Source organism: Chenopodium album, chromosome 16 (genome assembly GCF_948465745.1).
Source record: "Chenopodium album chromosome 16, dcCheAlbu1.1, whole genome shotgun sequence".
NCBI classification, from domain to species: domain Eukaryota; kingdom Viridiplantae; phylum Streptophyta; class Magnoliopsida; order Caryophyllales; family Amaranthaceae; genus Chenopodium; species Chenopodium album.
Genome location: NC_137849.1, coordinates 42,599,426 through 42,616,244, shown reverse-complemented (window position 1 = coordinate 42,616,244; position 16,819 = coordinate 42,599,426). Strand labels below are relative to the sequence as shown.

The 16,819-nt window shown below is 36.6% G+C and overlaps 1 protein-coding gene across 1 annotated transcript; it reads left to right on the top strand.

Moving 5' to 3' along the window:
- Nucleotides 1–236: 236 nt before the first annotated feature.
- LOC145584340 (putative disease resistance protein RGA4) lies at nucleotides 237–7,699 on the top strand. Its single transcript, XM_081641204.1, has 2 exons — nucleotides 237–909; nucleotides 4,518–7,699. Exons 1-2 carry the CDS (start codon nucleotides 237–239, stop codon nucleotides 7,697–7,699), a joined length of 3,855 nt encoding a protein of 1,284 aa, XP_081497330.1.
- Nucleotides 7,700–16,819: the final 9,120 nt, after the last annotated feature.

Sequence of the window (16,819 nt, the reverse complement as noted above, 5' to 3'; positions counted from 1 at the left end):
TTAAAAAGTTGATCACTTCGCCTCTAATTTCAACTGATTTGAACGGGTAATTGTCTAAATAAAAATCAGCAACACAAAGATGTGAAAAGTCAACGTTGAGCAAAACTTTAAAAGTTTATTAACCACTGGCCTCCAATCTCCATCAATCAGGCATCCCTGCATTTGCTCTTCTATTTTCTCTCTGTGATCTCTGTCAACCTGAAACACAGGCAACGCAACAGCTACTTGATCGATCCATGGCGGAAGCCTTAGCAGCAGGGTTGGCGGTAGAAGCAGCAAAAGCCGTGATGAAGACGGTGGCAGATCGGGTTTTGGAGGAGGTAGCACTTGTCTGGGGCTTTAAGGATCAACTTAAACTGCTCCAAAACAGATTCATTGACATCCAGGCATTTCTGGAAGATCTGGGGAGTGCCAAATATGCTGAGAAGAGCAAATTTGTGAATCTATGGCTTAAAAAACTTACTGATGTGGCCTGTTCTGCTGATGAACTCATGGACGATTATGAATATGAGTTACTTCGTAGGAAAATTGAGCTGAAAAACAACCCTCCTTCATTCAAGAAAAAGTGTAGCAACTTTATACGTCCTGCTACTAGCCCTGTTGCCTTCCGTATTCGGATGAGTCATCGGGTTAAAGAGATCCTTTCCAATCTAGATGAGTTGGACAATGAGGCTATCAAAAACGGTCTACAAAAGGTGCAGCTAGCCAGAGAAGCAGTAGCATCCAGCACTGCTGTTGGCTACTATGGTGATAAAGTATGGTTGCATGAAAATAGAAAACATGCTGCCGCGAGAGGTTCTGAATTTATTGGTAGGAAGTCTGATGAGGAGACGTTGCTGCGAATGATTCTCAGATCTTCCGGCCAGGATGTTCATCATCTGTCCACTGTCGCTGTTGTTGGAATTGGAGGTGAATTATTCTCTTTGAATTCGTCTAGATTTTTTTTTTTTTTAAAACAAAACAAAAAAGTGTTATACTTTTTAAGAAACTTTTTAAATTAAAGGAAATTTTGGAAAAAATCACCTTTTAAATCTTGTATTTTGCATTTAACCACATTTAAAAAAAATGTTGCTAAAAACCACCAATTTTAAAAATTTTATTGCAACTTACCACCAATTCAAGGTAAAACAATTGATAAATTTGGCTAAAAAAGTGGTAATTTGTAACAAAATTTTAAAAATTGGTGGTGTTTTGCAACATTTTTTTTAAAAGGTGGTTATTTGCAAAAAACAAGATTTAAAAGGTGATTTTTTGCAAAATTTCCTAAATTAAATGAGGCCGTATTGTAAGACTTTTTTTTTTTTGAAACACAAGACCTTGTTTGATTGCACTTCAATAACAGGAGAAATACAAATTCATAAAAAAAAAATATATATATAAAAAAATATTAAAAAAAGTTTATGGATAGTTGTTTGGTTAATAATATAAGTAAAAATAATATGGGAATTGAATTGAAAATTCGTTGAGAAATTGAAATTTCTACAAATACGTGGCATGGTAAAAACTACTCCTGAAAACAGGTCCCCACTTTCTTTTCTCTGTTCCAATTTTCATTTTTGTAGTTAGTCGAGTCCTCAAGGCCTAGTTGAGGCAAAAAAATGCTCCCAAGATATACCAAGAAGATATTAGTAAATGTGCGCTATGCTTGTGCGTCCAATAAATTAAACACAGGCATAAAACCAAATAACATGAATACTAAAACAAAAGGGCTTAAACTCCAATTAACATACTCCGTATGATCTAATTAGTTATAGCTCTTTTGTTATTTGAGTCAATCTTCATGTTATTTGGATTTAGACTTGATGTTAGTTCAATGGATGCATATTAGTCAATATGCATACATCTCAACCCTCATATTTGCGTGAAAGACAAGGGGATAGAAGATAAATTGGCTAAAAATAACTTGTATTCAGCTAGGTCACTAGACATTTTAGATGTTTTGAGAAGGGTCTTGACATTATTGAGATTAAAATGAGAATAACCCTAATAGTTGAGATTATTGTTATTTTTCCCATAAATTACTCATGACTCTCTCCATCTATAGCAATTTACTATATACTTCTAGGTTCTTCCTAATCTCCTAATAGCTTCAATTCTTAATTTTTTTTTTTTTCACATTTACAACTTTACAAGTACATCAAGGTTCACTACTAAAATTCGGCCATTTTGCGACCGTTTTTTTACGACCGTCATGGAAACGGTCGCAAAAAATGATATTTGCGACCGTTTTTAAAGCGGTCGCAAATTTGCGACCGTTTTTGGGTTATAAAACGGTCGCAAAGGTATTTTAATATATTTTTAAAATAAAATACATATGAAAAATAATTCAAAAAGAAATTAATTTGGTTGCGACCGTTAGTAGCGGTCGCAAAATGCACCAATTACGACCGTTTCTCAAACGGTCGCAAAATTACGACCGCTATTACCGGTCGCAAAGATGCTTTTTTATTTTATTTTAAAAAAAGGTATAAAAAAGGTCCACTCCTAACCCTAATCAGTTGATAGCCGCTCACTCTCTCTTTCCTCTCTCTCTCCTCACGCCTCTCTCTCTCCTCACGCCTCTCTCCTCTCTCTTTCCTCCTCTCTTCTTCTTCTCTTTCCTTTATCCTTTATCTAATCTGTTTCCTCTTCTCCTTCTTCTCTTCGTCTTATCCCCGATCTCTTTCCTCTTTTCCTTCTTCTTATTCTTATGTCTTTATGCTCCATTAACCTGCATAATTGTTCTTTTTTTCTACATAATTGCTCCCCGATCTCATCACCATTTCCTCCATATTTGTTCTCTTTTTCTACATTATTTTTTCTTTATTTTCGATTTCGAATTTTTGCAACAAACAATTTGGGTGTTCGGATTTTCGTTTACAGCTGAATAATTTTGGTGTTCATAGTCGAATTCGACCATGAAAATTCCAGATCTGGAGTTTTCATGGTCGAATTTGACCATAAAAACCCAAAGAGGATGAAATATTTGACTTAAGGTATGTTGATTTCTCTGGAAATTTTGGGTTTTTTTCGAATTTCCATGTTTGGTTTTGTTTGATTTTCGTTAAATTTAGTTATCATTCATTTTTATGATTTTTATTTTGTTTTTGTTTGAATCGATAGTTTAGAATGTTTTTCGTTAGTTTTTGTTTGATTTTTAATGATTAAGTTTTGTTCATTTTGGTTTTGATGTTCATGATAAATTTGTTTAATTTTTGTGATTTTGATTCATTCGTTTTTTTTGTTAAATTCGTTATTTTTTTTTTCGTTATTTTGATTTTTTTTTTTTATAATTTTTGTTTATTTTGACTTTTGAATTTGATATTCATATGAATTTTTGGTTTTATGTTTAATTTTACAATTTTGTTGGTTTAGTTTTGTGGGTCTTTTTTGTTATATATTTATTTTTGTGGGTAAAAATTTGGGTGGCTGGTGGTGGTGGGTGGAGAATGTTTAAGGTGTGCGGTGGTGGTGGTGGTGGGTGGAGTTGGTTCGTTTGGGTAGGATTTTTCGGTGGGGGCTGGGTGGAATATGCAGATAGTTGGTGGTGGTGGGTGGAGTTCGTTTGGGTGGGACCTAACGGTGGTGGAGTTGGTTTGGGAGGGAGTGGTGGTGACGCTGCTGCCTGAGAAGTATAGGCAGTGATTGACTTTTTTTTTTTATTTTTTTTAAAACTTTTAGCGACCGCCATAAGCCGTCGCTAAATTCAAGATTTGCGACCGGTACATATGGCAGTCGCAATTCTGAGTATTTGCGACCGTTTATAGGCTGGTCGTTGAAAATAGTAAAAACGGTCGCAAAAAATCTGCGACCGTCAAACGGTCGCAATATTGTTTTTTTGCGACCATGAGAATAACGACCACCATGTTACGACCGTTGACGGTCGCAATTATGTTTTGCGACCGTTTTTGCTATTTTCAGCGACCGTTTGAGACGGTCGCAATTTCGCCGAATTTTAGTAGTGGTTCTTCCTAAGGGCATGTTTGGATTGGGGGAGATGGATTACTAGTTAAAGTAATAAAAGTCAAATTAAGCAAAATGAAGGGGAAAATAGGGAAGAAGGAGATAGTGATGGTGTGATTGTAAGAAAATTATGCAGTGATGGTATGATCACTATGATGTGAGGTGAAAAAAAGGAATCAATACCCTCATTTTGGGGTAATAGTTACACTAGGGGGAGGGGGAGTAATGATTACCCTCATTACGAGAGTAATAATTCCCCATCTCTCTCTTTTCCTCGTGGCACAACTTCCTTATTTCATTTGTAACTCTATGTCTTCCACAACACCTCTAATTACTTTTGTTTTTTCAAATTTGACTTTTATTATCCCCTTAATATATTACCCCCAATCCAAGCATGTCCTAAGAAAATTGAGAAATCAAATTACCGTGTTGACCTATATTCTTCCCGGCAAAAAATAAAAAATAAAATCAATTGACTTGTCAAATGGTTGTTACCAATTTTTTTAATGAAGAAATTTATATAAGTGTTTTAAAAAATAAAATGACTAATAATATTCTTCCATAATATTTAACAGGCCTTGGCAAGACAACTTTAGCGCGGAAGTTATACGAACATGAGAAAATTGAAGGCCATTTTGACAAGAACAAAGTTTGGATTTGTGTGTCTGAGGAATTCAAAGTTGATAGACTTTTGAATGAGATGTTTCAATGTCTTACATCAACCAAATGTGACTTGACAAACACATATGCAATTACAAATAAACTTCAACAAAAGTTAAAGGGGAAGAAATTTTTTCTCGTGCTTGACGATGTTTGGGAAAACAATCAAGACTTGTGGAATTCCTTCATAAATGCATTGCTGAGTATTGGTGATCTTCGAGGATGTGTAATTTTAATTACCACCCGTAGCATTGATGTCGCAAACAAAGAACGTGCCTTTTATCAACACAATCTGAAAGGATTGTCTGAAGATGAAGGATGGGTTTTATTAAAACAAAAAGTTTTTAATGAGACATTTCCATATAATCCTTGTTTTGATAATATTGGGAGAAAAATTATTAACAAGTGCAATGGTGTTCCTATGGCGATAAAAGCAATTGGTGGCATATTACAGTCAAAGAAGCACCTGAATGAATGGGAATCGATGGAGAATAGTGAACTATGGGGTTTCCAACCAGAAGATGTAAATGATATCATGCCATCGTTATTGTTGAGCTACAACCATTTGAATCATGTGTTCGTAAAGCAATGCTTTGCATACTGTGCAATCTTCCCTAAGGATTTCAAAATGCAGAAGCATCAATTGGTTACTCTATGGTTGGCACAAGGATTTCTGTATGATAATTCTGCAACCAACAATTCCACTTCAACAATGGAATTAGTTGGTGAGAAATATTTTGACATACTACTAAATCATTCCTTCTTAGAAGAGGAGAAAGATGGTTATTATGATCGAATTATATACAAGATGCATGATTTAGTGCATGATCTTGCCTCTTTTGTTTTAGAGAAGGAATTGTTGGTTTGGAAAGTTGGAAACAAACGGGTAGATGTCTCCCATGTTCAGCATTTGGCGTTTGTGTTAGCAAATAATGAATCACCACCTGAAAACTTTACTGATAGGTTGACGACAAGAAAGCTAAGAACAATGTGTTTCTGGGGCAGAGTGCCAAGCTGGAACAACTTGTTAGGAAGTGCGAGTTACATTCGAACATTAATCATGGCTGATGATGAGCTAACAGAGGTTCCATCTATTATTGAGCAGCTTGTTCATCTAAGGTATCTTGACTTATCTCATAATGAAATTGATGTACTCCCGGAGTCAATCTGCAAACTTTATCAGCTACAAACATTGAGAATTGTAAACTGCATGGATCTGAAGGAACTACCCATAAACCTGCATAAGTTAAAAAACTTAAGACACATAGAGATGGATGTTATCTCGCTGGGATCAAGAAGATACACAGACACACCATATCCATATCCCCTGTTGGCTTCAAGAAGACTAGGAGAATTAACTAACCTTCAGACTTTTCCTCCCCTTAAGTTGCGTGATCAAGAAGGATGGACTATTGATGAACTAGGACCTTTAGATCAACTTAAGGGTCTGGTGAACATCAGTGGTCTTGAATATGTCAAAAACAAAGAAGCAGCAAGCAAAGCTGAGCTTGGGAGGAAGGACAAGATTGTGACGTTACATTTGGAGTGGGGTGCTTATAGAAGAGAAGTCATCAACAATGATGAGGATGTTTTGGAAAGCCTTGAACCTCACCCTAACTTACAATCATTATATATAGATGGATTCTTGGGAGTGAACTTTCCTTCGTGGATGATGGCAACAATGGTTGTACAACAAGGATGTCATTCAACACCACTAATGAATCTCACAGAGGTGATATTGAAAGGTTGCAGCAGATGCTTAGAGCTTCCTTCGCTTGGGCAACTACCTTTTCTGAGGGTTCTGTGGCTACAAGGTTTCTATGATTTGGAATGTATAGGGGAGACATTTTATCAGAGTAAAAGTGACAACTCTAGTGCTGGTTTTTATCTTACTGTGATTGGGAGTGTGGAAAAGAATGTATTATTTCCATCTTTAAGCGAACTTCACATTATCTCTTTTGAAAGCCTGAAAACATGGATGCCACCACTAACATGGTCGACACAATCAGTAATTATGTTTCCAAACCTTGAAACTCTTGAAATACAAGATTGCCCACAACTGGAAACTGTACCTTGTGTACGGTTACCATCAATAAAGCATTTGGAGCTTACAAATGTTGGTGACACTCAACCCTTGAATATCATTGAAAATAGCCATGCTCTCACATCTCTTAAACTGGAGAAATTGGAACACCTGTGGATCATACCTCAACAACTGTCAAATTGTACAAACTTGGAGAAATTGAGCTTATATGATTGTACGAATGTGGATTGTATACCCACTGGATTGGTATCTCTCAAGGAATTGAAGATAAGTAGATGCCCAAGCCTTCGTATTCCAGATAATCTTTCTTCTCTTCAACACTTGAAAATAAGTGATTGTGAGAATGTGTGGAGTATACCCAAGGGGCTTTTATCTCTCGAGACAATGGAGATTGTGTATTGCCCAAACCTGGCTTGTATTCCAGATGACCTTACCTCTCTACGTAAATTAACAATTAAGAGATGTAGACAGTTAGAAAGGATGCCAAAAAGTCTAGAGAGAACTACATCTTTGGAGTCCGTATGGATAGAGAACTGCCCATGGATAAAGGGTCCCATCCCAGATTTCGGAAAAATGCAAGGTCTTACAGATTTGTATTTGGTGAAGTCAGGGGAGTTGCAGATTTCTTGCCTACAATGGATCCCAAATCTTCATCATCTTCGGGAACTAACAATTGGTGATTATGGAGAAGAATGGGACTACAACCTTACATTTCCCCAATCCCTTAGGTACCTAACAATGTCTAAGTTTCCAAAGATTGAGTCTCTACCTCGACAATTCCTCCCTTGTACCCTTCAATATCTAAAACTTCAGAAGATTTATTATTTGGAAGAACTTCCAGAGTGGATAGGCAACTTGTCGTCTCTTCATAAATTGTGTATAACAAAGTGCTACTACCTGAAACATCTACCTTCAAAAGAGGCAATGATGCGTCTAACCAAGCTATTGTATCTTTATATTGATGATTGCCCACTTTTACAAGAAAGATGTGCCAAAGACGATGGACCTGAATGGCCCAAAATCTCACATATTCCATATGTTACTATCTATTAGCAAAATGGCCAAGCTTCAGTTCCAAAAATGCTTCTTTTCCAGGTCATATGAATGATATGATTTTTTTACATCATTTTTCAATTGTTGTATCTTATTTATTTTACCCTCACAATAAAATTGCCAAAACTTTTGTTACCAACTGTACAATGAATTTATCATGTATGCAATGTTCTTTTGCTTGTATTTCCTCGCTTTATTGAGAAACTGTGATAATGTTAGATACTTCAATGATAAATTTTATTAGTTACAAACTTACCAAGTGTCGTTTACCTATTACATCTAAAATGAAGCAAAACCACCATTATGCATAAATTGATGTATTTCAGAATTCTTAAGTTTATACACTGAGAGGATATATATATGTATATCAGTATCTATAGACTTTGCAATTATGAGCAACATTCTGAGAACAAATATCAGACATAAGGCATAATAACTTCAGTCAAAAAAAACTTACCAGTAATAGGTAGCTGTATAATGAGGAAGCAGATCCCATAGTCCTTGATAACAAAGGAACGTTTGCATTGGCTATACTGCTCTCTGCATAACCTGTTGCATATACATTCTGTACTGCGCTGCTCTCCATATGTTCTTGAAAGTCTACAATCTCATATCACCCGTTAAATGTCTAACGCGCCTCATCACAGAATGCAGCCCATTGAGCAGGTCTCAGACTGTCATCTATTAACAAATAGAGTAACAATTAACGCGGAATTGATATAATGTTTGTCATATTGTCATGTGCTACATGCCTACATCAATACATTGTCAATGTGAAATGAGTAAAGGACACCCCATTACACGGTTACACCAAATACGGACACACCATTACACGGTTACCTTTTTCTTTCTAGGACATATTGTACTTCATTGCGAAAAGTCACACCTCAAAATAGGAAAAAAGTTAAAAACCTTTAATAATGGGGGACTGAAGGATGGGCTCATGGGCCTATTATGTCTGATGGAATTAATATACGAGGACTATTTAGATTTGTTTAAAAAAATAATAATAGAATTATAAATAAATAAATAAATAAATTGGTTTGATTAAGTTGAAAAAGGACTAGTAATAGAAATAATTGTGCAGACTGGGGACGTAGTAACTGAAGACGAAGCTCACTTGTAAAATACCAAGTAATTGCCAAACTAAAAAGAAAATTAAGACTTTCAAAAGATATAACACTAGTCAACACTTATCAAAACTTTAAAGCTTAACCATTGCCCACTATTACACTCTTACCCAACATACAAACACCCCCTTTCTCAATCTCTCTCTAATTCATACTGAAACACCCCCTGATCGATGGCGGAAGGCTTAGCAACAGGATTAGCAGTAGAGGCAGCAAAAGCCGCGACAAAGTTGGTGGCATCTCGGGTGTTCAAGGGGATAACACTTGCTTGGGGTTTTGAGGATCAACTTCAAAAACTCCAAGACAAATTCTCTGACATCCAGGCATTTCTGAACAAATTTATCAACTACCAGAGTCAATCTACAAACTTTATCAACTACAAACACTGAGAATCATTGGTTGCCATCGTCTGAACAAATTGCCAAGAGGATTGTATAGGTTGGAAAACTTAAGACACATTGAAGCAAGTCATTTCTTGTGGGCATCAGGAGGACTACGACAGTTAACTAACCTTCAAACTTTACCTCCCCTTGAGTTGGGTGGCGGTGAAGGATGGTGCATTGATGAACTAGGACCTTTTGATCAACTTACGGGTGAGTTGAAAATCAGAGGTCTACAATGTGTCAAAAATAAAGAAGCAGCAAGACAAGTTGGACTTTGGAGTAAGGAAAAGATTGTGAGACTACATTTAGAGTGGGGTACATATAGAGGCAACAATGATGAGGATGTTTTGGATAGCCTTGAACCTCACCCTAACTTACAATCATTACATATAGATGGATTCTTGGGTGTGAACTTTCCTTCGTGGATGATGGCAATGGTTGTAAAACAAGGAGGTCATCCGACGCCACTTACAAATCTTAAGGAGGTGAGGCTAATATCATGCAGCAATATCCAACATCTTCCCACACTTGGTCAACTACTTTCTCTAAGGATATTGTGGCTGAAAGGTTTCAGTGGTGTAACATGTATAGGGGAAGCGTTTTATGATGTGAATGGGACTGCAGATGAAAAGGTATTATTTCAATCTCTAACCGAGCTTCACATTATCTCTTTTAAAAGGATGACCACATGGATGCCACCATCCCCGCCGATGTTGGTATTTCCTAAAATTGAAACTCTAGAGATACGAGAGTGCCCAAAACTGGAAAGAGTACCTTGTTTACAGCAGTTTCAATCTCTAAAGCATCTGAAGCTTGAGAATGTTGGTGGCAGTCAACCATTGGATATCATCAAATGTAGCCCTGCTCTCCAATCGCTTTATGTGGGTAAAATGGAAAATATGATGATGGTACCTCAAGAGCTGTCAAACTACAATAACTTGGAGATTTTGAGTATAGAGGAGTGCGCTAAAGTGAAGTGTATACCCAGTGGCCTGATATCTCTTAAGAAATTGAACATAAGGAGATGCCCGTCCCTGGCTTGTATTCCAGATTGCCTCTCTTCTCTGCGTGAATTGAAAGTTATGGATTGTCAAGGGTTGAAAACGATGCCAAAAAGTCTGGAGGAGTCTACATATTTGGAGTCCATAAAGATAGAGAACTGCCCATTGATAAAGGGTCCTATGCCAGATATAGGCAGATTGCATGGTCTTAAAGCATTGACTTAGCTAAACTCAGGGGAGTTGGGGACTTGTTGTCTGCAATGGATCCCAAATCTTTATCGCCTCGAGGAATTAGAAATTGGTGGGGGTAGTAGAGATGAATGGGACTTCAACCTTACATTTCCCCAATCCCTAAGATACCTTACATTGAAAGACTTCCCAAAAGTCGAGTCTCTACCTCAGCAATTCCTCCCTTCAACCCTTTTATATCTGTTACTTTGTAGATTTGATGAGTTGGAACAAGTTCCAGAGTGGATAGGCAACCTGTCATCTCTTAAGACATTGAATATATGGGATTGCAAGAAGTTGAAATATCTACCTTCACAACAGTCCCTATCTTGTCTCTCTAGATTATCAGAACTCTCTATTCAAGGCTGCCCAATTTTGAAACAAAGATGTGCCAAATTTGTTGGACCTGAATGGCGTAAAGTCTCACACATTGAACATGCTCTTTTCATCTGATGGCCTTAATTTCAGGTCATACTGTTATAGTATTATTCATAACTTCTTTGCTTTCTATTTTCTGTATAAACTTTCATTTACTTTACTTCGTTACCATTTTATTCATTCTCTAACTATATCTCTTTGTTTTACAGCTCCTTTACAGATTCAAGAACATGGGTGATATAAATCAATAATGTGCAGCTGCTGCTCTTATCTATTTCTGTCAATAGCACTCCAATGTCCAAAACAAATTACATGTTGCTGGAATGCTAGACTTTCTTTGCTTTAATAATGTGGCGATTTCGTATTTTACGTACAAATACTAATTCTATCGTTGTACTTGTTTTTTTTTTGAGGGATCTATCGTTGTACTTGTACCTATGAAATAATCATGATTTGTGGTTCTACACAATATATAATTGCTTAGTTTATTGTCATTGCAATAATTTTAATATCTTTAATTAAATAACGGTAAATTTATAAAAGTTGATATTGTAAGGTATAAAGTGACTATATCATCCTATAATCCTATTTTCATTATGTAAATATCATAATATGATGTTATAAAGTGATCATTATATTTGTTACAATATTTAAAATAAATAAATAAAACAGCTTAATGTTGTTACAATATTTAAAATAAATAAATAAAACAGCTTAATGTTATTGCACAAACTTTATTAATTGTTACATTAGTGACAATATTTTCAATAAATAAACAGCGTAATGTTTATTTTTTTCCTTTGATGCAGTGGTCAAGCAATCTGAATTTGCATAAAAGAAAAAACACTAGGATTTTCTTTTGTTTTTAATCACTAGTTCGAACTAATGTCAAATTGTCAATTTAATACGAAGTACAACTTTAAATAGAATCTTAGGAGTAAAATTTTCCAAGTTGATGTAAGCTCTTCATACTCTTTTTCTGCCTGCTTCATTTCTGTGCTAAAGTGCTGATAATAATGATCCACCCTAAGCTCATCAGGTCTATCTGCGAAAAGTAGTGGAAGCTCAAATTTCTGTGTCAAATTCGAACAAATAGAAACCTCCTTCATTCTGTGCCTTGAAATAGTCTCTTACATATGCAACAATGAGCTCACAAAAACATAAAGTGTATGTGCTCCTTTCAGAAACAACAAACAATGTAACACTAGAAACACTAGTACATTTTCATCTTTTAAACCCATTCGTAATAGGTGCCTCATAGATTGAATAAGCAATAAAAGAATACCAATCATTTGAGGATCGATCAACCCTCTTCCAAACTTTTCCCCATAAAGTAAGCTTGTGATGGAATCAAATTCCAAATGATCTATAGGTTTCCTGCATTAAATTGGGAAATCAACACGTACTACATTAGAGGCCGAAATTTTCTTTTGGTTCGATAGGATGATATAGCACATAGATGTTGTAGTGACAAAACATACAGTGGTATTTGTTGTGCCTAAAATTTTACTACAGGTTCAGATTACTGCAGGTTGCTAGGTCGTAGGTCACAGGTTGCTAGGTCACAGGTTACTAGGTCGCAGGTTACAGATTGCTGCGTGATCAGCTACCTGGTTCTGGGTCTTAAATAAAATCAAACAAAGATATTTCCAAGGAATATTCTAAGAGAATCCAAGTTTGGACGAAGTCAAAGTTGTTATAAGCTTTCCTGCAATCAAGGAGGAAATATTTCCCACCAGGTATAAATCAATTAGAAATGTTAAATGTATCTGCACCACAAATAAGTCCACATTCGTTGAATACCAAATCAAGGAGTCAAACTACTTCTCCTATTTTCATGGAGGACACTCCCACTATTCTCCAACTAACCACCAGCAAGGAACAAGTCAAAAGGCAAAGGATAAACACAAAGAGAACATGGCATGAATCTCGGAGCTGAACCTGGCACCTAGCTCCTACTTTCAAGGAATCATCAAAGAAGTTGTTACAAGACTTCAAAAGACTCTCCTATTATAAATAGGATGGAAGACCATTGTAAAAACAGAAGACACGAGCCCTAGGCAACATATTTCATAGTCATTAGCAATTAGTATTAAATTACAGATTCATTTTTAGTCACAAAACAACCTGTAATGTACCTGTAAATCATTCTCAAACTAGTAGATTGGTGGACTCAACGCCACCCGCAGTTTTTGCCCTTATTCCTGGGGTTTTCTGCGTCATCATCTTGTGTCTTTTCTTCCCTTTCCCCTTTGTTCATCTTTCATAGGTTATTCACCCTCATTCTTTGAACCAACGCTATCATTCACATCCTCATTAATCTAGCTGTTAACCTATAGAACCTGGTCGAATCTAGCGAGCAGATTTTGGCCAAAACAGTATTCCCAATATCAGCCAAAGGCTTTCTTTTGGCACCATTTTCTTCATGTTGCTCAACAGGCCTTTCAGTTAAATTAATGCACTCTGAAGTATTGGATGGCAAGATCACGAATTCACGATCATGCTCTATTTCGTTAGGAAGTATACAGTTGTCCTTGCTCTCACCTTAGCTTCCCTGTTATTAATTGCAAGTCTTGACGAGTAATAATGGATCAAAGTTTGGTATTCCAGAATACTTGTTCCAAAGTCTTAGGTCTGTTCTCTTCAGCTTATTTTCAGTTCAGTTTAGTTCCTAATTTCCTTTTTTTAATAAATATTCAGCTCAGCTCAGTTCAATAAATGAGAACAGGCCTTTAGTGTGACTTTGCATAGTAGGTGTTGTATTCAATCAAGATTCATTAATTGGTATTTATTTGTATAATTTTGCACACAAATTACTATGAGTAGTAAGGTACTCTAGTACATATATGGAGGTACTTTGATCACTACTAGCTTAGCTTTAAGAGTTTGTAATGTGTAAGTGTGTGTATATTCTCACATTGTATTTAAACCACGGTCCATACAACCTTAAAGCTAAACTTGTCGTTAGAGATAGGATTTCTCATTTCTTACTCAATTTATATTAAGAAAATAACCTACATGTGAGTTGAGACTATTTGTCCCACATTATTAAAATTCAGAGAGAGAATGACTACATACTCCACCAATTAGCAATTAGTTTTAGAATGTAACCTTATTGTGTTCATAAGTAGTCTTTTTTTATGCAACTTGCAATTGCTTAAAATTGGAACCAAATTCGTTAATTGTGCCCAAATCGAATATTCATAACTTGGAAAGGGTTATAGATTCAGGGCTTGTTCTTTCCAGGTTATTTTCATTTCAGTCCAATTCAGCTCAGATCCAATAAGTTCAGTTCAATTCTTAATTTCCTTCTCTCATAAAATATTATTGAGATATTATCGTATATGAGTTTAATATGATAAAATATTTCCATATATTATCTCTTCTATTTTAGTTAACTTCCTAAGATCCTACGAAATCCTTTGATACGAGGACTAGCTGTTTGTAACGATTATATATTCCCAATCGTGATTAATGAGAAGGCAAGCAATTATCTTTCTAATTCTTCATGGTATCAAGAGCAGGTTAAATCTTGGAACCGTTCATAAAAAATTTCCCCCTGCCAGTGGGTTAGAAACTTAAAGCCACCGGTGGGATTCATATAATTTGCTTCCGCTATATTAATACTCTTTAAAATTTCTATTCTTTGATTTGAATTTTTTTTTTTTTTTTGTTAGTGGAGTATGTGAGTTAGTTTTCTCTGTAATACATCTCTATAGAGATGAAGAAAAGCCACATTTGTACAATATTTAAAAAAAATGATTTTCGGTTCTCCTTGTGTCTTGAGACAGGGAATATATTGGTTCTCCTTGTACCGTGAGATAAGGTATATAAGATGGTTCTCCTTCTGCCGTGAGATAGGGTTGAGCATGATTTTTATCTTTTGAATTTGAGTTTGATTTTGCTCTAAAATAAAACCAAAAGAGATTTGAGTGTGGTTTACTCTAAAAAAACCAATATTTGATTGGAGCTCGGTTATGCTCTGGAAAAACCAAAATTGTTATATTTGCAAGTTCAAACATAATGACGTTCCTGCTTGATTGATGACTGATGTCAAATTTGTGGAAGAAATTTTTCCTTTTAATTGTCCTGATGATTTTAATATTGAGTTGGGAGTACATGGTATGACATGATGTTATTCATGTTGACTTTGCGGATTATGATTTTGGTGTTGATCAAAATGATGATATTGCTAATAAAAATTGGGAGGTACCCACTACATGGGGAGCTATGAGTGACCAGCAGCCCACTGCCGTAGGCACCCTGAGCCCCCCGCAGCATTCCAGCACAGATCAGCCTGCTGGAAATGCTACGGGTGATGGTGTTGGTTCGACAGCCCCTCACAGCGACAGTGCTGGCTCGCCCTTACACCTTAGCGACAGCACAACGCCAGCAGTCCGCACAGCACCACTACGCCATATAGCACCACTCTATCCGTAGCCAGCAGACCGAGTTAGGGCGCGGATTTCAGGAAAATTTCCCGTCGGTTTTGCTTCGTGATTATGTTACTCATTCGGGTTTTGCTAACAGTCCGTATCCATCTCCCAATCAGTCTTCAGGTACTCCATATCCCTTAGAACTACATTATATAAATTGTGACAATTTTTCTATGAATTATTGGAAGTTTATTTCAGCTGTTGTTCAAAGCAAAGATCCAACAACTTTCAAAAAAGCTATGAAATCTGAAGGGTGGCGTAAGTCCATGAATGAAGAAATTCGGGCTCTAGAGGGCAACGACACTTGGACAGTTGGACTTAGGAGCCTTTCCCCCCGAGAAAAAGGGCTCTAAGGAGTCAATGGGTCTATAAGACCAAGTTTCTTTCGAATGGAGGCATTGAGCGTCTCAAGTCTCATTTTTTGGTCTATGGGAATCATAAAAAAGAAGGAGTTGATTATGATGAGACTTTTGCTCCGCCGGTTGCTTAGATGACAACGGTGCGCATCGTTCTTGTAATTGTAGCTGCGAAGAATTGGGAGCTACACCAAATTGATATGATGTTCACAATGCATTCCTTCACGGTGACTTAGATGAAAAGGTCTACATGAAACTGCCGCCAGGGTTTGAAAGCACGGATCCTTCCTTGATGTGCAGATTGAGGAAGTCACTTTATGGTTTGAAGTAGGCTCCTCGTTGTTGATTTGCTAAACTCACCACGGCCTTGAACAACATGGTTTTTTATAATCCTATTCCAATTACTCATTATTCACATATACTACATGCACTACTCAACTTACTGTCTTAGTGTATGTTGATGATTTGATTATTTCTGGAAATGATTCCGCTGCATTACTGTTTTTAAGGCTTACTTGTGTGATTGTTTCAAGATGAAGGATTTAGGTCCTTTGAAATACTTTTTGGAGATTGAGGTAGCTTGTAATTCTACTGGTTTATTCTTGTGTCAAAGGAAATATACTCTTGATATTAATTCTGAAGCAGGATTGTTAGGATCCAAGCCTAGTGGTTTTCCCATGGAGCAAAACCACAAATTAGGGCTACCCACAGGCGCACTTCTCTCAGATTCAGAGTCATACAGACGACTTGTTGGTCGTCGTCTAAATTATCTTAATGTCACGCGTCCTGATTTGGCATACTCAGTTCATGTTTTGTCTCAGTTTATGCAACAGCCACGTACAAAACACTGGGATGCTGCATTAAGAGTGGTCCGATACTTGAAGGGGACTCCGGGACAAGGTATTTTGTTGAGCTCTGATTGTGATTTAAATCTGTAGGGTTGGTGTAATTCAGATTGGGCTGCTTGTCCCCTCCCTCGAAGTTCTTTATTTGGTTGGCTCGTCTTTCTTGGTAAATCACCTATTTCGTGAAAAACCAATTCAAGAAGCAACCTACAGTCTCTCTCTCTTCTTCGGAGGCCGAAAAGAAGCAACCTACAGTCTCTCTCTCTTCTTCGGAGGCTGAATATAGGTCTATGTCTTCCGTCACTAAAGAGCTATAATGGGTGAAAGCTTTGTTGTTAAGTCTTTAAGTTCAACACCCAAAGG

Excerpts from the sequence above, each read along its gene's own strand:
- LOC145584340 (XM_081641204.1), top strand. The coding sequence starts at position 237 with ATGGCGGAAGCCTTAGCAGCAGGGTTGGCGGTAGAAGCAGCAAAAGCC. Across the intron at positions 910-4,517 it reads CGCTGTTGTTGGAATTGGAG|GCCTTGGCAAGACAACTTTA; the intron begins GTGAATTATTCT and ends AATATTTAACAG.